The sequence below is a fragment of the Eulemur rufifrons genome, chromosome 3, assembly GCF_041146395.1.
Source record: "Eulemur rufifrons isolate Redbay chromosome 3, OSU_ERuf_1, whole genome shotgun sequence".
Classification (NCBI taxonomy): Eukaryota; Metazoa; Chordata; class Mammalia; order Primates; family Lemuridae; genus Eulemur; species Eulemur rufifrons.
Window position 1 is genome coordinate 3,986,549 of NC_090985.1, and position 27,205 is coordinate 4,013,753.

Sequence of the window (27,205 nt, forward strand, 5' to 3'; positions counted from 1 at the left end):
GTAGAGATGGGGTCTCACTACTTGCTCAGGCTGATCTGGAACTCCTGGGCTCAAGCTATCTTCCTTTCTTAGCCTCCCAATAGTTTTGATGTATAAAGGACTTAATTTTGATCTGTATTCATAAGAGCTTATGATAAGCATGAAAAGTATTATTTGTTATTACATTTTACAAACGAGGACACATTTTATAAATGATTTGTCCAAAGCTACGCAGCTGAGTCAGGATAAGAACTTAAGCTCTACCTTTAATCCCGGCTACCTTCCACTCACAGTGCCATGTGTCTGCTTCAGAAGGAGCCCCACTGGATGAGGAGTCTCAATCCACGATGTCACTGACCCTCCAGTTGTAGGCCCTCTGAAGGGAATTCAGGTTAGGGGAGAGAATACGGGGGGCAGAGTAATGACAAAGCAAGTCTCTCCAATCTGATTCATGCCGATGGACCAACCTTCCACAGGAGTTAGTCATGTGATTTCAATGTGCAGTAGCAGTCATCTAAGGCCTGATGGTCCCATCTCAATGGAAACAGATCTGCCATCTAGATGGGCAGGCAGTGTCCTGAGAATGGGCCCTGGAAAGTACCAGAATGACTACTCCTGGCTCCAGTTTCCACTGCTGACCCTTCTTTCTTCAGATCTGTTGGTACTGCTGGGTGGACTGCAGAGTGGTGCTGCCAGCCTGGAAACTATTCTTTCATGTTCCTCTGCCCGGCTCTGACCCCCTGGACATGGATTTCAGCCTCTCAGAAAGAGCCCCACATGCTGACAACGAACATGAGGAACGTGGCTGTTAAGCAGAACAGAGGACTCAGCCCAGACTGACAGGTATGTGGTTTCCTTCTGTGGCATGGGGTCAACCAGGAGCGGTGGCCAGGTGACAATCAGCCCTATCCAGGATAGCAGGGTAGGAGCCAATGACAGAGGCTGGTGTGGGCACTTCTGCACTGAAAGTCCTTGGAAAGGGAGCAAGGTCGGGGGTAGGCCGACAAACTGGGAGAACAGGGAAAGGTGAAGGATTAGAGTTCTCAAGAGGTTTCAACATCAGGTTAAACCAGAGGTAAGTGTCAAGGGTAACATGCTATTACAGAAAGCCAGTGAGAAGACAAAGGCCATGGCCAAAGAAATGAGTTGCATAAGTAAAATGCAGTTAGAAGTCAAGGAATTGGGATCCTAGCCTGAGAGGGTAAGTCATCCCTGTGTGTGGCAAATACCTTGGGGTGGTGACAGGAGCTGGGGGAGGGAAGGTGGTGGAGAAGACGGGGCTGCTGCCAGGATGTCCAGTGGCTGTGTGGTAGGGCAGCTCTGTGGGCCTCAGAGGAAGGCAGTTCATGAAAAAAATGGACTCTCCGGGCTACTGACCTCACACTAAATCCAGCATAACAGGTACCAGTTATCAAGTGCCAGGCCCGTCAGTACTGTGTATTGAGATTTATTACCCCTGTTCTATGACACGGAAATGGTGGAGTAGAGCTGGGACGGGGGTTCGGGTCTGCCTGCTTCCTCACCTGGGGCCTCCTGCCTGGCGAGAGGTTTAGTGCTTTTCTTGCCAGGCACCTGTCGTGGACTCCATTCCTCAAATGCGACATAAGGGGCACCAACAATGTCACAAGGACTTTCCCGACCCCTACTTTCCTATGACACGTGGACCAACAGGGGTCAGTTGCTGCTGCCATGAAACGTGCCCAGTGGAGTGGCTGCTGAGAGACCTCAAGGGCTCTGACTAGTCCCTCGATGTCCAAGAAAGGCAGAGGGCGCCGGGGAGAAAAGCGCAGAAACAGTCTACCTGTCCCAAGTTAGTTTACCCAAAATTTGATCCCTTTGAGTTTTTGCATCTATTTAGATGTCTTATTTTTTTTCTGCCAAGTTTTTTACACTTTGAATTTAAGTTTTTATTGGTTAAAAAATTAATGAGCCCACTGAGGGAACCCTTCTGTGGCTCGTATCCTAGCCCGTGTGTTTCCACAACTCAGAGGCACAGGAACCCCAAACACAGGTTCTCTCTGCCGTAAGTGTCCCTTACCTCACTTTCTTCTAGTGCTGCCAAGGGTTTGTTGATGCTGTTGACAAATTTGTTAACATGCTCGAAGTGCTTTGTCATTTCTGTGGCTAGGACCATGTCAATAATCCCCTGGCGCAGTGTCCGATAGTCATTCCTGTTTCAGAAAAATCAGAGGCTGCTGCAGATGACTTATCCAGACAGGTACTCCTGAAAACAATCTGTCACCCGGGTTAGGTGTCCGGTGCAGTTGTAAGTCTAAAGCCACTGAAAGTTGCAAGGCCCACTTTGAAAGAACGTGGAATCACAGGTGAGTGGTTCATGAGCAAGGAGAACCTGAACAAAAGTTAACATCAAATGCTATGGGCAAGACTTTATAGCTGTAACGCTTATCTCGTCATTCTATAGTATGATACATATAGGTCTTAGAAAAAAGTAAGATAGAACGTAGTAGGGGTGAACAAAGCCAGTTCTCTTAATGAAGATGGAGCTCTGGGTTATAATGACTGCACCCCCCATGAAGGTGCCTTAAGACCCCCAACAATTTTAGTGCCCAGAGAACTTTGAGAGCAGACCTTCCGATAACTGCAAAAATCACAGGGAGCACTTGATACCTTTTCCTCTAGCCCTTGCTTTTGTTTTAGTATTTTTAAAAATTCATATTTTGAAGAGGCAATTCAAAATTTGAAAGGTATAAAAGACTATGAAAAAAACCTCTATTCAACTCTTTTTCTGCTGTCATCTAATTCCTTTCCCTGGAAAGTTAGCAGGGTCTTGTGTAGTTTTCCATTGATAACTGATGTACCTGTAAGCAAATATGAATAACGACTTTATACCTCTGAAATCCTAGAACATGGCAGAAGGGAGTTTTGTAAAATCGGGACTCCCCTTTTAAAAAACTTCCTTTATAAAATCCAAATTAATCAGTATTTTCTTCAACTGCTCTTCACTAAGTTCCTACCATGAACTAGGCACTGTGCTAGACGCCGAGAGTACAGTGATAAACAAAAGACATGAGTCTTTTGTGACCTTGAAGAGCTTAAGAATCTAATCAGACATTAAACAAACAATTATTTTATAAAAACTGTGATATGTGCTATGAAGGAACCTGGAACTGAATAATTAGAGGGTTTAACTTAGTGTGAGAGATCAAGGATGGTTTCCCCAAGGAAGTGACATGTAAACAGAGACAATGACAAGGAAAGGTTTGCTGGGCAAGGAGGGCGGAGTGTTCCAGGCAGAGCTGTAAGATGTCTACATCTTCTGGGACCGAACCTTGAAAACAAGTAAACTGGTAAATCTGTAAAAGTGGATCAGCGGTTGCCTAGGGCTAGGGAAGCTGAGGGGGAATGGAAAGGGACTGCTCATGAATTTGAGGTTTTCTTGAGAGGGTAATAAAAATGTTCTAAAGCTGACTGTGAATATACTGAAAACCACTGTATGCTTTAAATGGGTGAACTGTATAACGTGAATTCTCTCCATAAAGTTGTTTAAAAAAAAAGAGAGAGCAACCTGCTTCCCAATTGTTGTTCTTACCTCTCCATGTTTTTAAAGATATTGCATTTATCATCTCCAGTGGTCAGCTGGAAGGCCAAGGCCGCGTGGTGGCTCTCCAGCACAGCAATGTCATTGTACAGAATGGCCAGCTCACTGCCAGCATTGCACAGGAAGGAGCTGGTTCTCCCGGGGTGATCGACATCGTGAATGGTGGCTGCAATGAGCGCAGCAACCTCGTCCACTGGATCTAAAGTTTCCTGAAAACAAGAGAGCTTTTAAAAACTAGTATATGACATGAAGGAAAAGAAGCCTTCTGTATAGTTTTCTTTCTCACCTATTACCTTATACTAAGCATACTTCAGATTTCTAAGAAAAGCATATTGTGTGAGCAAAGCCAGTTTTCCTCTCTTCACTCTGAAACAGTTACATCTTTGCATGTGTTTATTCGGAAACATCTGATTCTCAGAGTCTCACACAAGTTAAGGACTTACCAAAGTGCAGTGTGTCCTCAACAGATAGGAGTCACCTCCTCAGCCAGCCACTGCCTCTAAACCCATCACATAAAAAAGTCCTTGGCCTGAGATACTGACTTAGACCAACGTAAACTAATATTACTAAATAAGAAAAGAGTAATCTTTTAAAATATGTATCATATTAATTGGGGACTGGTCTAATTTGATCTAAATTAAAATTCAATTTTAACTTTAATTGGGTGAATGGTATGTGGATTACGTTTCAATAAATACTTTTAAAAATTGTTTTAAAAAGTTAGCTCTATGAATATGTATTTGTTATCTATTGAGCAGTTCAAAAGCAATAAATTACAGCAAAAGTTGGGTTCTTTACATGCAGAGCCACACTGACATGCCTTGCCACTTGTTTTCATAACTTACAAAGCAGTCCCCTCTGGACGCTGACTCTACCTCCAGTCTTGGTCCTGGTCTTTCTCTGAGAAGGTCTGCCCTTTCGGGTGAGGAATGAACACGTGTTCAATCCCTCCGTGTGCCAGAGGTCATCTTTGCTCTCCCCCTCCACACCAGTGCGCTGTCCAGAGGCGGCCGTGTGGCTGGGAAGCACTTGCCCTGGCCCTGCCTGGCTGCAGCCGTGCTTGGTCCCAGCCAAGGGAGCAGTGCGTCAATGGCAGAAGCTTCAGAAACTGAAGTGGTTTGGTGTGGCCCAAATGTGGCCTGTGTGACTGGGGTGCAGGGGAGGAAATGATGAGAGAAGAGGAGCTGATCATTGAGGTGAGTGTGGAGAGCTGTGGAGTTTTAAAGTTTAAATCCTGCAGGAGGTGGGAAGCTGTTGCTGGGAATGACGTGGTCAGATGTGCTATTTCAGAAAGATCGTGTTGGCAGCAATGTGAGGAGGCCAGACAGGAGTCTAGTGTGGAACTGTCTAGATGAGAAAGGATGGGGGCCCTCACTGGGATAGCAGTAGGGACGCTACGAAGAGATGAATCTGAGAACATTTAGAGGCGACAGTAGGCAGGTCAGATGATCAACCAGACGTCGGGGGTTAAGGATGAGTCCTGGTTTCTGACTTGAGTATCTGCTTGGGTGTTGGAACCCTGGATCAAGTAGGCAACCCTGGGAGGGAGCAGTGATATGGGCAAAGATGATGAACTTGGACTCAGACCCCCATGGACTTTGAGATGTAAGTAGGGGCCCTAAAGTGGAAATATCCAACAGTTACTTGGCTGCACTAGTCTGTAGGTTCAGGGTGAGACCCCCAGAAGAAGAGCCCTATCCTGTCCTTGCTGGCTTTCTCCCTGGGGACCAAATCCTGTTTGTTTTATTCCCATGGAATGGCTGGGATTATGTCATGAATTAACATATCAATTCCCCAAAGCTACAGTGCAGCCTCCTGCCTGCCTGTGTGGCCTCGATCTTCCTGTGCCAGGCTGCAAACAGGAGCAGTCACACCACACAGCTCTTGGTGGAAGCAGTACTCTCCCCGCTGCTCCTGCCCATTAAACATGGAGTGCAAACACCAGCTCACCTTTATTCTCTCCTTGGAGAGAAAATAGGCAGTGGCGTGAAGCACATCAGCAGAATGTGTAGAATTGTGGTAGGGGTTAGAAGAATGATAATTGGCTTCAATAGTTTGTAACCATGATCTCAGCGTTGACTCGGAGCAGTTTAAGAATTCACAGATTCCAAAGCGAGCAAACATTTTGAGACCAAGATAAATCAAAGGCCTATAGAGAAAAACATCCACAATATTAAAACAAAGCAAAGTAGTAGGCAAAGTGTTTTGAGCCCTGAACAGGCTCAGATCCAACAAGCAAATCCAAGCCAGACTTTAGAGAGTACAGGGCAGCAAAGTAGAGATTGCTTGGGCTGGACTGGCCTCTTCCTGTAGTAGCCACCAACTCTGGTGGAGTCCACGTCCATTTCCTGCCCTCAGGGGACCAAGCTGCACAGGTGAGAGCTGGCTGTCCACAGCTGCTCTGGCCTCAGCCCCCTGTTGGGGCTCCCCATTTGCTGGGGGAAGTTTGCTCACTCTGCCCTTCCTGATTCAAATTCCTACTTACCCTAGTGGATTTCTCAAAATAATCCCTTTTTGAGGCTAAACTTGTACCACTTTGAACCCAAGTCCTGAGGACTTGCTGGATCTATGTCACTGGCCAGATGTCCTGCCTAGAAGAACATAACATTTCCTGAGAACTGCATATAAGCCAGATAATGCCACAAGTCACGTAATTTTCTCAATAATCTGCAGACAGGCATTATAGTATGAGGGGGTTTCCCCTGAGAAGGTGACCAACTGGCCACCAAGTTAGGCCCTTCCTTGAGAAGTCACCTCGAACCAGCATCTGGCCTTGGGCTTGGAAGGTCAAGAAACTTGGCTCTGCTGAGGCAGATCCGGAGGTGATCATAGGACTTATACGGGCCTGCCTTAGCCTGATTTACACGGATGCAATGTCACTAGTAAGTAAACCAGGTGCTCAAAGATTCATTTGTCATGGAAGTATTCTCTTCCCCTCTCCTTGGATGTGCTGGGATATGCGGAAGGCAGAATGCATCAGAAGGTTAACTCATGGCGAGCATCAGCAGAGCTGGGGCTGCTATCTTGGGGACAGTTTGCTCACACTGAGACGAGACCTGATGAATCATCCCCTGGCCCAACAGAGCACACCTCTCCTGAGACACCCTGGAGGGCAGCCCTGGCTGGCATTAGCTCTGTGGACTTCCCTCTCCTGTGCGCCCAGCCAACCACCAGCTTTGGTTAAGAGCGCTTCTCTAGCAAGGCACAAAACTGTACTCCCGTCCCCACTCTCTGTGATCACACCCAGAGCAGGGTGACTGGGGGCTTTAGGTGTCCCCATGCCTGTCACCAACAGGGCCACTGAGATCTGGGAACAGTTCTTATCACATGTATATATGTGTTTCCAATAAATTTTGGTTCTGGGCTCTGAGCGGGGCTCTTTGCTGCTATCTTAACATAGACCCACGTACAGGAGAAATTAATATTCTTACTGCATGGGAGAAAGCCCTCTGCTATTTGGAGAAGTTAAGTCACTGGCTCAGTTGCACACTTTCCACGAACCTGCTGTCTTGGTCATGGCCAAGCAGCTCTCCCCGAGGCCCTGGTGACTCAGGGTCACCTGCTGCCCTGCTACTCCTTCCTCAGCCCCTCCGTGACCAGGGACCAGCTCTGCACACAATCCACACTCCTCAGGTGGGATCCTCACACAGGCCCCTGGGATCCAGCTCTCCATCTGCTGAGCTCCCCACAAACTCACCTATTGTGGGTGGCAGCCTCCAGTTCAAATATATCAAAGTCCCAGTATTCCTCATTTTCCATGGCCCGAGCTATCCGTGGTGGGACATTGTGAAGGGAGATGGGAGTGATTATATTGCTTGAAACCTGCTGACTGCCTGCAAAGTGATGTAATTTGGAGAATAAAATTAACAGGCTTTATAACATTAACTGTTTCTTAGGGATAAGAGTACTGTATCAGGGGATGATTGCTTTGTTTCTGAGGTTACATGACATACCAAGAAACTTCTTCCTGACCAGAAAAATTATTTGAATAATCTGAAAAAATTATTTTCATCACTTAAGCAAGAATGCAACATCATAGCTAGTGATCCAAAAAACAAAAAAGGAAAAACTTACTTTTTGTTGAAAGAACATATTCATTTCCTGATAGTCTTCGCAAACCATCCTGATAAAAATTAAGGGGAAAAAGAAGTCATGACTGTTACTTCCTTCTTGGAAACTCTAGGGGGTCAGTTGCAGGGGGACAGCTCAGGGCAGCCCTCTCTACCAACCCACGCAGGCTGCCCTGGGCCCAGCAGGCGCACCCTTGTGACCGTTGCTCACTGGGGAGCACAGCAGCCCAGTGCTGGGAAGGACTGACCTGGCCCTGCTGGAAGCTAAACTCACGGGCAGGGTCAACACCAGGGAGGTGAGTGTGCACCTTTGAGAGCGGTGGCCCCGAAGCCCAGTGTTCCTGCTTGCACTCCAGAAGTGTTCTGGTTTCTTAGGGACAACTCCCCTGTGCCCTCAGTCTTCCCCACCATTTTCTTGCCACCCTCCTCACCCTAAGGACACTGGGCTTCCTTTGGAACACTAGATCCTTTCTCACCTTCTAAGTGACCTCACTCCCCCTAGCTGACTTCCCTGGGCTCCTCACCACTGCTCCCAGACCACTATCCCCAAGTCTGGCCTCAGCAGCCCCTCTCCTCCAGGACACTCTGCCCCATCCCTTTTCATTGGTGCTCCTTGCCTACAGGAGTCTCTGTCTCAAATAGGCAAGACCACGGTTAGCTACTACCATCGCTGGGAACCACTCTACCGTCTACCTTATTTTTATAAAATCAAGTGACTTTCAGAAAGCGAGAATTGGTAGGGTGGTGAATTTTATCTCTGACCAGGACAAAAGATGTCACAGAGCAATGGAACGATCTTTTTTGCACCAGCCACTCTTCCTGTGTGAGAGCTCTACAGCAGACGGCCTGGGGGTGCATCTAGTACCCTTCAAGAGTCGATGGCACAAAGCCCCTTCTAGTGAAAGACTGCTAAACCTTTCTTTCCTATGAGCTCACCCAAACTGGTGTGGGGTGCTGGGACGTGAAACTGTGCCCCACCCCCCGTGCCTTTTGAAACGCATATGGCAGGAGAAAGATAGTCTTTCTGTTTTGCAATTTGGTATGTGACAGTGAACATTTCTTTTTTTCTGCCCAATTTTCAAAATTCTTAGTGTAACTAAAAAATTTCTGTTTAAATAAATTACTTGTAGAACCTCTAAGCAACACTGGAGAACTAGCTCAGTAGCCTGTCTAGAATATGCTCCTCTGTTCTCTTCTCCCCGCTAAGGTCTCTCTAGGAGGTAGGCAGCAGGTGGAGGCTTGGCCAGAGAGCAGCAGGGCCCAGGGGAAGGAGGAGTGTAGCCCCTGACTGAGCCTTGCACAGTGCCCGCTCGCCTCTCCAGAGAGCTCTGTTTAAGCAAATAACCTCTGAGAAGACAGACAACAACAGGGGGGCTCTAGCCAGCAGCCGATCAAATCTACTTACAGACACTAAGGCGCCAACGAGATCATTGGCGTGAGGATCATCGTCCTTAGCACCGAACTGTGGTGAGTATAATTCAGTGGTTCTTAGAATTTCCAGCACACGGTCTAGGGCCTCTGTCACAGGCATGGGACTGCTTTCCTGGGCAGCATTGATAATATTGATTACCTACGTTATGGAAAGAAAAAACTGGAGTTTTAAAACCTTGAAAACAATGGGAGAGCAATCCAGAGTCAGGCTGGCGAAGTAGTTAACGCTGACTTAAGCCTAGTTAAAACGTTCACGGCACACATCCTCTTTCTTCAGGGCAGGCCGCACCACACGGGAATGAGAGCATTCTTACTGTTGTGGGTCCCTGTCTCTTCCCACTGGAAACAGTTCTTGGGGAGAACAAGGGGCTTGTGCGCTCAGTGGAGATGGACCACAAACCGCTTCACCTTGGTGATGGGCGCCTCAATCGTCATGGAATGTATCCGGGCCATGGAGGAGTGTCGTCTCTGGCTGGACGCTGCGGAGAAAAGGATGCACAGATCAGGGTGTCCACAGCCTTGGACACCTGTCTTGGCCAAGGGCTCAGAGCCCTCCCTTCCTCCCCAGCCTCAGTGTGCTGCTGAGCCCCCTAGCCCAGGATTCTGGTGTAGCCAATTCTGTTTTCACTTCTGGACACCAGGACGCACACATGCACCAGTGGACTGAACTTCTGATGTCACAGGCCAGAGGGAAACAGAGGAAACTATCTAGCAAGCCAAGGCCGAACAGTTAGCCTCTTTTTGTGTCTGTAACAATAAGGCTTTATAATTATTCAGCTTGCCAGTATCCAGGAGTAAAAATGTTTTGGAAGACAATGCCACACAGGCTCTTTGTTTCACATATGGCAGGAGCAATAAATTCAACTCACCAATAACTGAAATACATTAGTTTCTGGTTAAATTTTTTAAGGCATCCTCTAGTGCTTTCCACTGTGATGTTTAATTGGGAAAATACCTTAAATGAGACAGGCAGCAACTCTTAGGCTCTAAAGGTTGTTAATTTTGTGTTGTTCCTGTCAAGACACGATTCCTTTGAGGTGGGGGGAAGTCTGGCCAATGACAGACAAGAGAATATTTACAGAGTCCTGTGTATCTCTATGAACACCCTGTCCAGCCAAATGCTGTTTACCAAAGACCTTAAAATACCCGGACTGCCCCACAGACCAATGCATCAACCTTCTTCTACCAGTGAAGAAACTGAGCCACAGGAGAGACACTGTGCAAGGTTAACTAATTCGAGGGGTCTCAAACGCTTTAAATTTGAGACCAACAAAACGTAATTCTAAGACTAGTGTCCAGCATACGGTTGCCAACTTTCCATTTCACCCAACGAGGTCATTAAATCAAAAATAAAAACCACTATCCATTTTATCACTGTCATAAAAGGACGTATTCTCATTAAAAAATGTAATGAAAGTGACATATGCTTATTGAAAACAGTAGGGATCTACTGTACAACATGGTGACTGTAGTTAATGACAATGTATTCTATTCTTGAAAATTGCCAAGAGTGTATATGTTAAGTGTCCTTACCACAAAAAATGGTAAGCAGGTAAGGTAATGCATATTTTAATTAGCTTGATGTAGCCATTCCACAATGTGTACATATTTCAAAACATGTTGTACACGATAAACATATATAATTTTTTCAATTAAAAAATAAATGAATTTGAAAAAAATCAAAGAGTATACGTAGGTATAGAGACTGTTGTGACCATGTATGCAGAAAGCCCCAAAGAATCTACAAATGCATTGCTCTACTCTCACAGTCAGTGAGTAAGTTTATCAAAGCTACTGGGTACAACAAGGTCAATATATAAAAATCAATTGTATTTATATATACCAACAACAAACAATTGGAAATGAAATAAAAATCACCATTATAATATCAAAACCCTTCAATACCTAGGAATAAATCTAATGAAAGATTTGTAAGATTTCTATAATGAAAATGCAAAACATTGCTGAGAGAAAACAAAGATGACCTAAATAAATGGAGATAGCATGTGCACGGTTGGAAAGACTCAGTATTATTGAGATTTCAATTTTCCCCAAACTGATCTACAGATTCAAGGCACCATGAAAACAAATCCTAGGAGGGCGTGTGTTTGTGTAAACTAACAAGCTCATTCTAAGTGTTACATGGAAATGCAAAGAACCTAAAATAGCCAAGACATTGAAGAAGAACTACTGTATATAACCAGATATCAAGACTTACTATGAATAATCAATTGTGATATTCGTGTAAGCATAGACAAACAGAAAAATGGGACAGAATAGTCTAGAAACAGATCACATATTCGTAGCAAGCTGATTTACAATAATCGTGCTACTGCAAAAGATGGTTTTATTCCCAATATGGTGACAGCAACTGGATTTCCACAATGGGGGTAGGGGGTGGGGGAGAACCATCCTTAATCTCTACCTTCACCAGACATAAAAATTTGAGATGGATTATAGACCTAAAGTAAAAGATAAAACAATACAGCCTCTAGAAGAAACGATAGGAGAATATCTTCATGACCTTGGGTTAAAGAAAGATTTCTTAGGCAGCACACAAAAAGCACTACCCATAACAGAAACGCTAATAAAATGAACCTCATTAAAATTAAGAACCTCTGTTCGTCAAAAAGCACCACTAAGAGAGCAAAAGGCAAACCACAGACGAAGAAAATATATTTGTGATACATAGATGACTCATATTTAGAATATATAAAGAATTTCTACAAATTAAGAAAAAGGCATACAACCCAATTATAAAAATGGGCAAAAGACTTGAACAGCACTTCAAAAAAGAGGATATCCAAATGGCCAATACGCATATGAAAACATGCTCAACCTCATTAGTCATAAGGAAAATTAAAATTAAAACCACCATAATGGCTCAATTTTAAAATGCAAGTGTTACCAAGTGGGGGCAAATGTAGAAGAACTAGAACTCTCATAGAGTAGTGAGGGGAATAATACGGTGCCACTCACATTGGAGAATTATCTGCAGCTACCTAAGGCCTGGCAATTCCACTCCTAGGTAGGAGATGAGCACATTACGTCCACAAAAAATGAGTTGTATAAAAACATTCACGGCAGCCTTATTCTTAGCAGCCTCAAAGTGGAAGCAAAACAAATGCCCATCAGTAAGAGAGGATAAACCAACTGTGGCATATTCACACAAGGGGATACTACTGAGCAATAAAAAGGAATAAACTGTTCATATGTCTAATATGGATGAATTTCAGAAACATTAAAATGAGTGAAAGATGACAGACACAAAAGAATACTGTATGATTCCAATTCTATGAAGCACAGGAAGCAGCCAGGTTAATTTATGGTGCTAAAAATCAGTGGTTGCCCCTGGGTGTTGAAAGGTGTGTTTGTGTGTGGATTTTCTGTATCTATTTTGGGTGGAAGAGCCACACTCCTCCCTGTAACACCACACAGCTTCCTCACCGGGGCCACCGACCCTGCCCTCACAGCAGGGGTGCCATCTGCAGTCTGTCTGGTGTAAGGAGTACCTGGCATGTCATCTGGGCCTCACAACAAATCTGGGAGGGACGTGAGGGCAGGCATTTGATCTCCACTGGATAGTCCTAGCTGCCACTGCCTTGGAAAGGTGTGGCTTTTGAACCAGTAACAACCAGCTCCATATCTTCCCTACTCATCTTGGGGCCTAGGGATGTACACAGCTACTCATCATATTCGCCTTCATACTCTCTAAAAGCAATTTTCATTACATTCTTTTTTTTTTTTTTTTTTTTTTTGAGACAGAGTCTCACTCTGTTGCCCAGGCTAGAGTGAGTGCTGTGGCGTCAGCCTAGCTCACAGCAACCTCAAACTCCTGGGCTTAAGGGATCCTCCTGTCTCAGCCTCCCGAGTAGCTGGGACTACAGGCATGCACCACCATGCTCGGCTAATTTTTTTTCTATATATATTTTTTAGCTGTCTATATAATTTCTTTCTATTTTTAGTAGAGATGGGGTCTCGCTCTTGCTCAGGCTGGTCTCAAACTCCTGAGCTCATACGATCCGCCCACCTCAGCCTCCCAGAGTGCTAGGATTACAGGCGTGAGCCACCGCGCCCGGCCAATTTTCATTACATTCTTAAAAACTAGGTCATCATACATCTAACACAATCTTTAAAAAAATTATTTTTCAATTAGAACTTAAATAATATTTGCTAAATAAGAATCTTTCACCATCCTGAAATCGTGCTTACCCCTCCCTAAAAGATAAGCTTCCATGGCAAACGGCAAGCCATAACACAATATATCTTTAAGAATTGCTTCTATCAAAAAGATAAAAATAACAAATGCTGGCAAGGATGTGCAGAAAGCGGAACACTCACACACTTTGGTGGGAATGTAAAGTAGCAGAGCCATTATGGAAAATAGTAAGAAGATTCTTCGAAAAACTAAAAATAGAATTACCATACGATCCAGCAATCCCACTGCTGGGTATATATCCAAAAGAAAGGAAATCAGTATATCAAAGAGATACCTACACGCCCATGTTTATTGTAGCACTAATTCACAATAGCCAAGATTTGGAATCAACCCATGTGTCCCCCAGCAGATGAATGTATAAGGAAAGGTGGCATAGGTACACAGTGGAACATTACTAAGCCATAAAATAGAACAAAAGAGTCCTGTCATTTGCAGCAGCAAATTGGAAGTCATTACGTTAAGTGAAAAAAGCCAGACACAGAAAGATAAATATTATATGTTCTCATGTGTGGGAGCTAAAAAAACAAGAATCTCATAGAGGCAGAGAGTAGAATGGTGGTTACCAGTGGCTGGGAAGGGGACAGTGGAGAGGAGCATGAAGAAAAGTTGGCTAATGAGTACAAAAATACTGTTACAAAGAAGGAATGAGTTCTAGTGTTGGGAAATTAGAGTTAACAATAATTTATTGTATATTTCAAAATAGCTAGAAGAGAAGAATTGGCATGGTCCCAACACAACGATAAATGTGTGAGGTGATGGATATCTCAATTACCCTGATATGACCGTACACATTGTATACATGTATCAAAATATCACAGGTACCACCACAATACGCACAGCTATGACATATAAAAAAAAGAATTACCAAATGCATTACTCATACTATTACAGCAAATCAACTGCTATCCTCTGCTGTTATGGTTTAGAAAATCAACTATAGAATATATAGCAAATGTCTTTTCCTTTTCTTTACTCCTTGATTCCATTAAAGAGCTAAAAATAGAAATACCTTTCGATCTAGCAATAGTACTATTAGGCATCTACCCAAAAGAGCAAAAGACATTCTATAATAAAGAACCCGAATGTTTATGGCAGCACAATTCACTATTGCAAGGATGTGGAAATAACCCAAGTGCCTGTCAATTCGTGAGTGGATTATTAAAATTTGGTACATGTATACAATAGAATATTACTCAATTATAAGGAACAACAGTGATCTAGCACCTCTTATATTTTCCTGGATTGAGCTAGAGCCCATTATCCACAGTGAGGTATCACAAGATCGGAGGAATAGCCTCCACATGTACTCGCCATCAAATTGGCACTAATTGAGCAACACTGTGGCGCTTACAAGGTAGTAATATTCTCCAGGGATTAGGGGGTTGGTGGGGTAAACTCAAAACTAATGGTCATAGACACGGTGAGCATTCTAGAGGGGAAGGGCATGCCTCTAAACCTCGCTTGGGTGAGGCAAAGACATAAAATGTAACCAGAAGATATTTGCACTTCAGTGTTTATTGCAGCATTATTCACAATGGCTAAAATGTGGAATCAGCTTAAGGGTTTATCAAGGGACGAATGGATAAAAAAGATGTGATGTATGTACACAATGGAATATTATGTAGCCATGAAAAAGAAGGAAATTTTGTCATTTGCAGAAACATGGATGGATCTGGAGGACATTATTTTAAATGAAATAAACCAGACACTGAAAGACAAACATTGCATTTTTACACTCATATATGGTACCAAAAAAAAAATTGATCTCAAGGAGGTAGTGAATAGAATGGTGGCGACTAGAGGTTGGTAAGGGTGGTGGGAAGGGGTAATGAAGAGGTGTTGGTGTATGGGTAATTCTGTTAAATAGAAGGAAAAAGTTCTAGTGTTCAATAGTGCAATAGGGCAACTATAGTTAACAATAATTTATTATATTTCAGAATAGCTAGAAGGTGTCAACTGTTCCCAACATAAAGCAATGATAAATGTTTCAGGTGAATCATGTCCCAATTACCCTGATTTGATCATTGTATGTTACAGGCTTGTATCAAAATGTAACATGTACTCCATGAATATGTACAATTATTATGTATCAATAAAAAAATTTTTTAAAAAGGCTCAGAATGGAGCCCAATGGCAGGAGTTGAGGGAGAGGGAAAATGGGACACAGGTTCCCAGAGGTCCCCTCCCGTCTTGAGAGCTGTGGGCGGACAGCGACCAGGGATGAGACTAGGGGAGGTGGTCAGGCCTCCAGGTGCTCAACACTGATGTGGTCACATTTTCTTCTCTCATCTTTGTCACTCACCTTCACCTGATCGGGAGGCGACAGCTCTGACGTCCAGTGAGCCTTTCCTTCTGTCTTTATGTTTGCCTGTCTGAATATCTGTGGAAACAAATTATAAATCATTTCTTCAAAGAGATTTTAACAACATATTAAAAACATTACTAATCTAAAAAAATTTTTAGAAACTCTCAACTTTAAGAATCAGAACATGATTTAAGATGCTACAAAAACCAACCCAGTGCAGAGAGATGAAGACTATGACCAGCTCAGCGTCAACGGGGCTTTCTCAGGATGTCCAGGGCTGTACTCATAAACAAGCAGTCACAGCGTCCCGTGGCAGAGCAACAACTGGCAGGAGTAACCGCCGGAGAGTTTCTCCTATTACATTTCTGTGTAATTGAGTACAATGGTGGAAACATTTTGATCCCCAGCTACCCTTGCCCCAGAAGAAAACATTCTTTCATTTATTTTCTGTAAAATATCCCAGGGAGAACATTATTCTCTTTTCTAGGGTAGTACAGAGACACCGTTTAGGGTTTACTTCAAATGATAGTCCATCCTTCTCCTTCTGACCCTCTGTTTTCTGTGACGGGCACCACTGCTCTCTCCCTGACCCCACGCCAATCGCTGACAAGGCAGGCTGGCCTTTCTGCCGGTCCCCTCCTCTGTGCACCTGCTGGGTGCCATGTGTGGTGCTGGGGGCTTTGCAGGCTGCATTACATGTCCCCACTCCCCATGTCACAGACCAGGAAGCGGAGCTGCTTTGCAGATGAGCACACGGCAGTGCTGGTGCTTGGCTCAGCTCTTGTCCTCCCTGTGGAAGACTCCGCCTTATCTCGGCTTCTTTCCCTGCTCACAGACAGGATCCAAACGCAGGCCCTAGTACTCCCTCTGCGCCCGCAAGAAGCCTCTTCACTTGCTCTTTGCTTCTTTACCCAGCGTAAACTAGATCTCCTCTGCGGGCACTGACGGTGAACTTGTCAAGGTCACCAACGACCCTCCTTGTTGTTAACTCTGAAGGCCACAATTCAGTCCTTACCTGATATGACTTGATTGTGATTCTAGATACAACTGATCCCTCTCTCAGGACACTCCTGTTGGCAGAGTCCATGCTCTCCTGGTTCCTTCCCCCTCTTACTATTCCTTCCTAGTTCCTTTGTGGTTTCCTCTTCCTCAGGCCCCCTTGGTGTTTCCAAAGGTTGTATCCTTAGCCGTCCTTCTCCTCTCAGTCAACACAACCTCCCTGGGAGATCGCACTCGCTCCCACGGCTTTTGTGAATCCCTGTGTTGCCGTTGCAGCCCAGGCCTGTCTCCTGAGCTCCGGACTCGTGTCTGCACGGGCCACCTGGCACTCCACCTGCACGCTCCCCAGGCAACGCCAATGAACTGGTTACCCACAGCGAACTCATCTTTCTTCAAATCTGCTCTTCAACCCAGGCCACTAAACAGCATCTGCCTTTTTGCTTCAACTAGAGATAAGTCATCTGTGACTTCTCCCCTTCCCCTCGCCTCTCCTTCAATTGGTCAGCCAAATCTATGGACTCTACCTCCTGAACACCTCTTTAGTCTCTCCTCTGCTCTGTCGCTGTGTGAGCTCACACACTCGCCATCCTCTCTGGATCATAACAGCACTTCTACATTGACCTTTGCCCCCTTCCACCCATTCCCCACAGGAAGCCAAGCGACCCTTCTAAAACAAAAATCTGACCAGATCACTCTTCCAATTACAACACTTCAGTGGCTCATCCCTGTGTTTAGGGTAAGACTCAGACCCCTCAGCGTCACGTCCAGAGTCCTGTGAGGTCTGGGCTCCCTCTCCCCAGCATCAGGAACTATATGATGCGTTAGTTTCCCAAACCTCTATGCTGTGATCAAATGGCTTACTTGGGAATGTCCCTCTCTCCTGTCACCTTCTTCACCTAGTTAACTCTGCTCCTCTTTGAAGATGCAGTTAAGATGCAGTTCAGATATCTCTGCCTTTGGGAAACCTTCCCTTAAAGCCTCCCACACTCCCCCAACAGTGCTGGGTAACAGCCTGCTTTATTCTCTTATCTTCCTTGCCAACTGCGAGTGACTTGAGGACAGGGATAGTCTCTCTTTTCTCTTTCCCAGGTGACCAGCACTGTGCATGTACCAGATGCTCAAACACCTCCACATTCCTGTGCATAAATGAAAGTGCCATTAAGTACAAATCAAAGTCCTCTGATTCCGTGGCTCCCCTGCTCACAATCCTCCAGCAACTCAGAGATAAAGAACTTCCTGGCATCAAGGACAGGTGTGCTCTGCCAGCAGCAGCCTGCCTTTCATCTCCCCCGGGCTCACCACGTGTGTGCTGCGTCAGCACGACTGCCTTGCACTCTGTCTCTGGAGCAGCCTTGACATCTGCCCCTTCTGTCTGAGATGTGACATTGTACGCTCTCACTCCTTCAAAGCGCACCTCCTCTCAACCACACGCAGTCCGAGTGTCTCTCCTTTCTCTGTGCTTTGTGATTAACGGCCACACAGCTGCCTGATAAGACTGCGCTGCCAACTTACTGTTTGTTCCTTCATTCTTCCCCCTTTTGTTCTACTCAACACACACTTACTGGGCACCCGCCATGTGTCAGGCCCCAAGTTAGGCTTTAGGCATGTGAAGGTGAGTAAGGTATGGTCCATGCCCTCAAAGGGCAGAGTCTAGTGGGGAACAAAGGTGGGTAAACTGAGTCACAGTGATAAGTCTGAAGCAGGAGGAGCCCAGAGGGGAAGTGGCAGACTCTCCTCTGAGAGTAAGGGCAGCGAGGAGAGGGATGAACTGTCTCGGGGCTGCAGCCAAGAGGAGGAGGAAGGCACTTCCAGGAGGAGGGAACTGCTTGTGCAGAGGAGCAGTGAGGAGGGAGAGAAGCAAAAAGCAGCGTGTGTATCAAGGGCAGGGCTGCGCCAGGAGCGTAGGGAACTCAGCAGGCTTTAATCTTTGTTTCGACACTTTAAAGTTACTTATCCTCCCACTCCCAACAGTCCTGTTAAGTTCACTGCTGCCTCTCTGAGTCTCTGTAGCGCTTCATATGGGTGATTCTTTAGCGACTGTCACCCAGCCTGTCTCCCCAGTGCCACCAAGGGAGGAATAAAGAAGCGTGAGGTTGACATCCCAACAAGACTGAAGCTCCTAGAGCAGCCTGAGCCGGGGCCTCACACTTGGTCAGTGCTTAACACACACGCACTGATCTGAGGCGTTGGGCCTGCCAAGGACAGAACACTAAATGGGCCTCCACGACCAGGGCTGGCTCAGTACCACCTGCAGTCTCGTGTCTCTGCTTTCGGTTTCCTGTTCTGTAAAATGGGATCCTCACTCTGTCTATCTTTTCAGTAGAGAACAATTAGCAGCATGACCTTGACCTGCCGGGTACACCCAGGAGACCTTGGAGCAGCAGGGGGGCACAGAGGGGCACAGTGACCAGCCAGCACCCCTCACACACAGCAGCTGCCCCCACACTCACGCTAGCCCTGCGGCCCGGACGAGTGAGCTCTGGGTTGGATATGAGGAAGTTGAGCCCCAAGTATCTTAGACGACTTGCCCAAAGTCACTGTGCAGGGACCACAGCACAACGTCAGAGCAACAGTGCAAGCATCTGTGCAGGGCGTGCTCTGCACCAGGACTGCCCGCCCACTGCCAAGTCTGCAGCCTGTCTGTGGCATCGGACACCATTCCTACCGCCGCCTCCTGGGCAAGCTCACTTCCTCCAGGAGCAGACCAAACCTCCACGTCCTTCCAGTGGTCGGTGAGGCCAGGCCCCTGCATGCCAGCTGGACTGGAATGTGTCACGCTACTGGCGAGGCCTGTGGACCCCTCCACATCCCCTGCACCCCCTTCCCTGCTTTATTTTTCTCCACAGAACTTAGCACCGTCTGACATACTATGTATTTATTTCCTGTCTACCACACCCCCTCGTTGGAACGCAGGTTTCTCACAGAGACACGACGTAGCCTGGCGTGTGGGTCTGTGTGCCGACTTTTGGCTGAATGAATGAATTCTTCATGCTGCTCCCTGATGCTCCCCTGTCAGTCCCTCAGATGTCAACCACTGCCGGGTCCCACGCTTAGTGCTGTCTTCCTGCCTCACTTCTGCTCTTCAGGAGAGCTGGCCCAGAGCTGTCTCCAAATGCCACCAGGCACCTCTCCTGGAATGTTCCAGGCGCTTTGGATGTAATAAGTTCAACTCTAAATTCACTATCCTCTCCTTGTGTAAACTTGCTCTTTCTTATTATAATACTTTAGCTGCACTTGTTATTTTAATTAGTGTTATCCAGTAGCCAAGCTAGAAATCATGGTGTCATCCTCAAGTCTTTTGTCTTTGTCCCACACAGTAAGCTGGTTCCCAAGTCCTCCTGACTACACTCAAGTAATTCCTAAATCCAGTCTCTATTCTCCACACCATCCCCATCTTAGACTACCTAAGACCGGACCCTTTTTCACTACCTGTTGATAAAGATTCTCATGGCCTTCCTCTGCTTGCAGCATGAATGCAAACTGGCCTGCCCCAGCCTTGCCTGTCTCCACACCTTTGTGCATCTGCTCCTTCCACCTGGCCCTCTGGCTGGCCCCTACTTCTCTTCCAGACACCAGCTCAACCTTCATCATCATCATCATCACCATCACGTGGAAACATCCCCCAGGTCTCCCCCGCGTGGTACTACAAAGTACAGTGTATTCAAATTGTCTCCACCTGCCATCAGACAGTGACCTCCAAGTTCATTTCTGTGAGCTGACAGCCAGGCTCAGGGCCCGACCCAGAACAAGTGAAGGTTTGCAGACTAGACAGTTGTCACTACAACCATCCAGTATCTTCAGTGAGACACAGTGTATTGTGAAAATGACATATGGGCCAGGGAAAAGGCAGCATGTGCTGGGCTTTTATTACTTTTCTGGGTGCCCAGACTCTGAACCTTCTTTCCCATGCCTGGGGAGTTCCAAGGCCTCCCACCACTGAAGGGAGCAGGCCAGAGACTCCCTTGCTCCATACCTAAGTTAGAGCTGGAACAGCAGGTACCCCAGGCCCAGCCAGACAAATGAGTCGTTCCTCCCAAGAATCTGTACTGGAACGAGTGACGCAAGGAGGCAAGGGTACAAAGAAGCCATGCTGCCCATGGTGGGACAGCAACACCCTGTACCTGGACCTCAGCAGGGCCTGTGGCATGCCTAGGGCAGGGGGGAGAGCCGCCTAGCTTTCCGTGGTTCCCGTCCCCTTTTCCAACACTAGTTCTAGAGCTTTCTTGTCCAATCTGTAAGCAACCCTATTTCCTTTCAAAGACTCCTTTCTGGCTTAAGAACTGATTTCTGTTGTGTGTAACCAAGAACTTTGGCTGGTCCATGGCCTATAAAGCTCCACCTGCCCTCCCAAGGAAACACAGCCAGCTGAGACCTCTGGACTAAAGCTGCCAAGAGGAGAGGACACTGGACAGGCAGGTGGCCCATGTGGGCGAGATGTGAGACTCCCACAAGTGCTGATCAAATGAAACAACCAAACGGTCCGGCACGAATGCAGTTTGGGAGATTCTTCCCTGGCCTAACATGTCCTATGACTGTGTCACTGGCTCTGCCTCCCAGTCCCAGTTCTGTCATATCCTGGCTGCCCAACTCTAGGCTGTCATTGAGCTCTTCTGAGCCTCAGTTTCTTCTTCTGTAATATAAATGAATGTAAGTAATAGCTACGACTACTTTCTAGTGCTACTCTAAAGAATTAAATAAAAAAAACAAAACCCAAACCAAAAACAAGTAAAAATGCCCCATGAGCTTGCAGGGTAGGACTCTTGTAACAGGTCTACATCTACTGCTTCGCCCGACTGCTCCATCCCTGCAATTTGGCTTCTGCCCTCACCATTGTCCTGACACTACACTTCTACAGGTCACAAATGAGCTCCTAGATGCAAAAGCCAAAGTTCCCGTCCACCTCTGGCTGCACATTGCCCCATTCCTTCTTCTGTGCGACTCAGCCCTGACACTTTCGATGCTTCCAGCTCTCCCAGCCCCGGCTTTGGTGACACTCTCCACGCTTTGCTTAACACGCCTCCACGAGTTCACGCATTTGAGTTGACCGGGTCTCTCCTACAGGCCTCAGCCCCCAAGTGCTCAGGTCCTTCGACTCATAAACTAACCTGGGGATTCAGGGAGAGAGATGCTGCCACGGGGCTAGGAAAACACGCTCCCGCCACTGCACCAGGCAGGCCAGTCAGAGGAAGCATCTGTTTTCATTTCTTTTCTCTAAAAACTCAGTGAACCCTAAGAATAAACACGGGGCACCATACCTGTATTAGTGTCAGACTGAACACATTCAGAAATTTTCTCAGCCTAAAAATGAATTTTAAAAGCCATTAGTTCCGACTGCTTGGAAATCGTGCTGGGGTGTGCCTGGGGTCCAGGGCTCTCCCTACTTACCTTATTGTTGCCGCTGCACACTCGGATAATGGACACATAGTGTCTAATTTTTCTGCAAGTAGAAAAGAATGTATTACTTCTCTCCTGACTCTAATTTGATGTATGTGTCATTAATTTTTCATTATGAAAAGAGCACCTCCCTTTCACAATACATATTAATAAAATGCTTTGAGGAGAGCATTTCTATTTTTTTGTGGCCAAAGCCACCAATAAGTAAACAAGAGTTTACAAACATCCTTTGGCATCTCTGTAGAAAAGAAGTGATCTCAGTGAAAACCAAATTCCTCCCAAGTCATCACAACAGACAATAAAATATACACACGTTTTTTAGAAATGTGCTGCATGTTAACCGACCAGGAACCTTTAGTTCCTTAACATGTTTTTACTTTCACTACCTTTTATACTGGGGCTCTTCTTCAAGCTCCAGCAAACAATTTGCTCATAGTCACTCATGGCAACAGCCGCAGGCCACACTGGGGCCAAGGTTTCCGCTGAACTCAGCGAGAACAGACGTCTCACACAAAGCAACCAGGGCTTAGCTCAGAAGCTGCTGACTCTTCTCATTTATGTATTGTTCCTTCCGTTTTTCCCTTTGATAATCAAATCCCTATATATTTATCACAGAAAATTTGGAAAGGACATAAAAAGGCAAAGAATCAGAACAGAGGGCCCACTCAGATCTGTGTCCCTGAGGCGATCGCCAACTGGCAGCAAAGCCTGGTGACAAAGCACGTGAGCTGTGCAGTCAGCACTGAGGTCTGTAGCTGGCTCTGCCATGCACCCGCGGCAGACGCTGGCCCAGAAACCTGATCTAAGCCTCAGTTTCCTCATCTGTCAAATGGAGACGAGCGCGGCAACACCCTCACAAGGCTGCAGTTAGGATGCAATAACGTGACATCTGCCAGGGACGAGCGCCTGGGCAGGGAGGCAGGGGCCCGGCAGGCAGCGGCAGTTACCATAACCGCCACTGCCACACTTCCTTCCTGTCTTCCCTTTTCATGATTGAGATCATATATTAGGTAGGATTTTACATTTTACTTTTTGCATTTAACATTATATCATAAGCTTTCTCCTTGTCATTTAATTTTCTATGATCATAAATTCTAATGCTCGCGTATTTTACTGTTGGGTGTTCTACAGTTTATATTCATAACTTTTCACTTTCCATATTATTTAATATAGGTTCTGAGACAAACTGAAATTTTTAAGTTCCTGATCATGCTGCTTTCCAAACTATAGTTACATCTGTTTTATATAAGAATTTCCATAACTGTTAGTATTTTAAAAAATTTTATCTAATTTGATGAGCCTTTTGCAGAAATAACACACAGCGTATCAAATTAGAGAGAAATCTTTTAAATATAAATATAAGGAGTCTACGAGTCAGCTTTATTTATTTATTTTTTTCAAGTTCCTGGGCTCAAGCAATCCTCTTGCCTCAGCCTCCTGAGTAGCTGAGACTATAGGCATGAGCCACCTGGGCCCAACTAATATCTTTTTACTTTTTGGGGAGGCAGGGTCTTGCTACATTGCCCAGACTGGTCTGGAACACCTGGTCTCAAGAAATCCTCCCTTGGCTTCCCAAAGTGGAATTACAGGTGTGAGACACTGTGCCGGGCTTCCAGTCAGCATTCTTGTAACACAACTTAACAAACTGACATTCTGACTTAAATATACATACTTCAGCCTCCTGTGAGCTGAACCTCAATGCAGCTTAAACTAGATTGTCCCCACTGTGGTGGCTCTGGGCTGCAGGTGGAGGGGTCAGACTGTAGCCATGAGGAAATCACCAAGGAAATGCCACCCTGGAAGGCCATTCTGTAAAGACACCTGACCTCGTTACAAACCTTACTTTTAAACTCTTGCAAACAGTTTTTAACTTACTTAAATATTCAGAGCAAATTTTTCAACAACCGCACACTGGTGTGCTGACTGACATACTTGTTTTTTTCCACTTACCCTCCCTGTCCAAGGACAGGTATTATCTTCACATTTTGTTGTACATTATCTCCGTTTTTCTTTTTGGCGTAGTAAACTCCCTGCCACTCCTATAAATGGAATACAAGCATCATTATACTTTGTATTTCAAAACACAAACCCAAGAACATTTTCCACTTCAGTTCCCATTCATGTACCATTGCTAAAGCAATTAGGGTAAAACATATCCTAACCTCAAACCCAATTTCAGGTAATCAGACAATTCTTTCTCAGTCTCCAAAGTCCATCTTCTGGGTTGCTGACAAAAGTCACGTCAGCACAGTCTATGTGGCCGTATGTTTTCAGTGGCTACCTGTTGGCAAGAGGGGTCCTAAGCCCGTGAATCAAGAGCTCTCTCTCAATGCACAGCTTCCTCCTGTCAAACTCCCACGTGCTGCAGCGCAGGTGGGAGCTTGGCCTTTGCCCCGTGTTCGGGAGGAAAGAATCTCAGGACTGGGGCTGGGAAGGGCCATTTCATGGCCATTACCGTGGCAGGTTGCTACCAGCTCCTCGGTCTGAACAGCTGGAGGCCCCAGTGGGATGTGTGAGGGTTTCAGTCCCTCTGCAAGTAGGGTGGGATGATGAGGTAATGGCCAGGACCCAGCTCAGGTAAAACAATAGATGAGATCTCAAAATCCAGAACTGCAATCACGTTAGTTGTGCTCTCCTGATTCTTTCAGACAGGAACTATAGTCTGGGTGAGCAGGCCTGAGCAGGACAGCACCGCAGCAAGAGAACAGGGTGGCTGTTGGCTCGTCTAGGAGAGCCAGGGATAGAACTGGGTTTTGTTACCATTCTAAAAGGTTCTGAATTCCTCCAAGAAGTCACCGAGGTCCCCTTAAGCTATGGAAATCCCTAAAACCCACTGTAGGACACTGAATTCCTAGGGTGTTCCATAACCTTCTTGACATACCAGAGTCCCTCAGGACCTGGAGTTGACCGGGCTGGAAAAGGACCACCATGGCAGCCTTGCTGGCTTAGCTGAAGTCTCCTGTCCAGACCCTTGCTCAAGGTCAGTTAGGAAACCCTCTGTGCTTGGGGCATGGCAACCTGCATGCAAATGCCAACGGTAAGAGCCCATCTTCAGACTCCTCTAGGAAAGTGGATCAAAAAGAAACCAGGAGATGCTGATAGAAGCAAAGGATGATTACTGAGGGTTCCTGATATAATTCTGAAAACAATGGGTCCCAAAAGAGGACTGCATCAAAAAACAGCAACCGAGCCCACTCGGTGCTTAGCTCACACGGGAGCAAAAGAGGGGCGCAGGCCTTACTCAGTAGAGTACCAAGGGGAGCTCAGCCTGGAGAAAGAGGCCTGTGGCCAAGACCAGCAAGGACTGCACAGGGATCCCTAGACAGGAATGAGCAGGCCGTCTTCCATATCCACAACTCACACTGTGTCCACCTTAAAAGGCTTCAGCAGGTAGGTCTAAGGGTTACTTCTGAAGCTCACTATCAAGAGAAATATGGGAAATTGATTATGATGTTTGCAAAATTCTGTGAATACACTAAAACCCACCAAATTGTATACTGTAAATGGGTGAGTTGCACAGTAGGGCAATCACGTCTCAATAGAGCCGTTACATAAAAAACAGAGAGAAAAATATAGGTGACCAATTTACCAATCAGTTAGCACTTGAAAAAATATATTCAGGATTTTCTGCTCTAGTCCTTTCTGAATAGACCAAGTCCTTTCTGACCAATCCCAAGCCAAGGTATAACTGGTCATTCTAGCCAAACTCCACAGTCCACCTATAGGAGCAGAACAATTTAGCAAGGTTGGCTTGGGTAACAGAGTCACCTCTAAGTTTTCCAGTCACCAATGGAAATAAAAAAATATCTATTTATCATAAATATAAGATTTTGTTCCTAAGGATAATAAGAGTACTCCCTCGGCATGTTGTCACATAGATTAAGATGGGTAGCGCACATAAACTCAGCACAGCCCTGACAGGCGGCAAACACTCAGTAAATGGCCTGCTTCAGGCACACATGGATTTGCACAGACCTCTCTCCCAGCCCGCTGAGCTCCCCTCAGAACCCCCCTTCTGTCCAGCACAAGCCGTGCACCGCGCTGGGTTTCTCTGGCTATGACTGCAGTCCTTCTCGGTGCCCATTGTCTTGAGAATTAAATCATCGGTTCCAGCTGTCCTATCTGCAGGGCGTGCACATGGTAAACAATCCAGGAACACGTGGGGCTTTTGTGGGAAAAGTAGGCTGAGGTCAACTATAGCATCCTGCTTGCCAGGCTAAGGAACCTGAGTTCTACAGTGAGGGAGCAACACAACCAAATGAAGATTTAGCAAGACTGATCACACAAGACTGCACCGTGGACTGAGTGAGGTGGAGGCTCCTGGGACCTAACTGAATTCAGCCACCATGATTCCAGAGTGTGGGAAGAAGGCCCCGAACAAGGCCAGGCCCAGGCAGGAGACACTCAAAAGCAGGGGTGTATCAGCTGCCAAAGCTTGATGATGGATTTGATGGAGACCAAAGGGCGGGCAGGAATCCAAACCATTCCAAGAATCTAAGTGCAAACACCTGTGAGGATGGCCCATGAGCAGAGATTGCAGGGGCTAGAAAAGAGACTGGAATGTTTATGGGAGATGAGAGAAAATCACTGGTAGACAATTTAATTTCAAGGTGACAGCAGAATGTTGAACCAGATGTTGGAAAAGAGGCTGAGACTAAAAAGAGAGGTGTGGCTTCTACACAGAGCAGGAGAGAGACCTCAACAACAGAGGAGCCAAGGGACAACAGCGGGAAAGGCCAGATCCTGGTAACTGTGGGGGGATCAGAGGAAGGCAGGCAGGAGAGGGGCCGGCAGGGAGGAAGCAGCAGCAGCGTGGGACCGCAGAAGGTGCGAGTCTGAAGAGCTCAAGGCATTTGCAGCTGCGCGTCCTCATCACAAACGGGCATCTGAGCAGCCACATTTCGCCAGCACCTGTGACACGCCAGGGAAGGACCACGCAGTTCTGTGGGAGAAAAATATCAAGATCTCTAAAAGAGAAGAGACAATGTGAGGCTTGGGTATCTATGGTTCTAGAGCCCTGGCGGAGGACTCCTGGGGAAGAAGAAGAGAGCGGAGAGTCAGGGACGTGTGCGGCGGCAGGAGGGACGTACGGCGCGGCACTGGCAATCGGGTGTTGACACCTTTTCCTTTCACCTGACAGAGGAGCCACTGGCTGAGAACAATGAGCAGAGGGGTCTGCAGAGAGTAGCAAGTGTAACATTCTCTGCTTGAATGTCACCAGAATGTCTCTTCTGCCCCCAGGAATAACC

General features: G+C 46.2%; 1 protein-coding gene across 3 annotated transcripts in view; it reads right to left on the bottom strand.

The window, feature by feature from the left end:
* The window catches only part of LOC138381920 (high affinity cAMP-specific and IBMX-insensitive 3',5'-cyclic phosphodiesterase 8A), a 129,256-nt gene that overhangs the window by 13,297 nt on the left and 88,754 nt on the right, over positions 1–27,205 (bottom strand). For all 3 annotated transcript variants that reach the window (XM_069466564.1, XM_069466562.1, XM_069466563.1), the window contains 11 exons: positions 23,907–23,995; positions 21,948–21,999; positions 21,818–21,860; positions 15,561–15,638; positions 9,448–9,518; positions 9,014–9,178; positions 7,613–7,661; positions 7,236–7,371; positions 5,489–5,687; positions 3,530–3,747; positions 2,018–2,150 (listed from right to left, as the gene is read on the bottom strand). In XM_069466564.1, the coding sequence (XP_069322665.1) occupies positions 2,018–2,150; positions 3,530–3,747; positions 5,489–5,687; positions 7,236–7,371; positions 7,613–7,661; positions 9,014–9,178; positions 9,448–9,518; positions 15,561–15,638; positions 21,818–21,860; positions 21,948–21,999; positions 23,907–23,995 (1,233 nt within the window). The remainder of the gene's footprint in view (positions 1–2,017; positions 2,151–3,529; positions 3,748–5,488; positions 5,688–7,235; positions 7,372–7,612; positions 7,662–9,013; positions 9,179–9,447; positions 9,519–15,560; positions 15,639–21,817; positions 21,861–21,947; positions 22,000–23,906; positions 23,996–27,205) is intronic.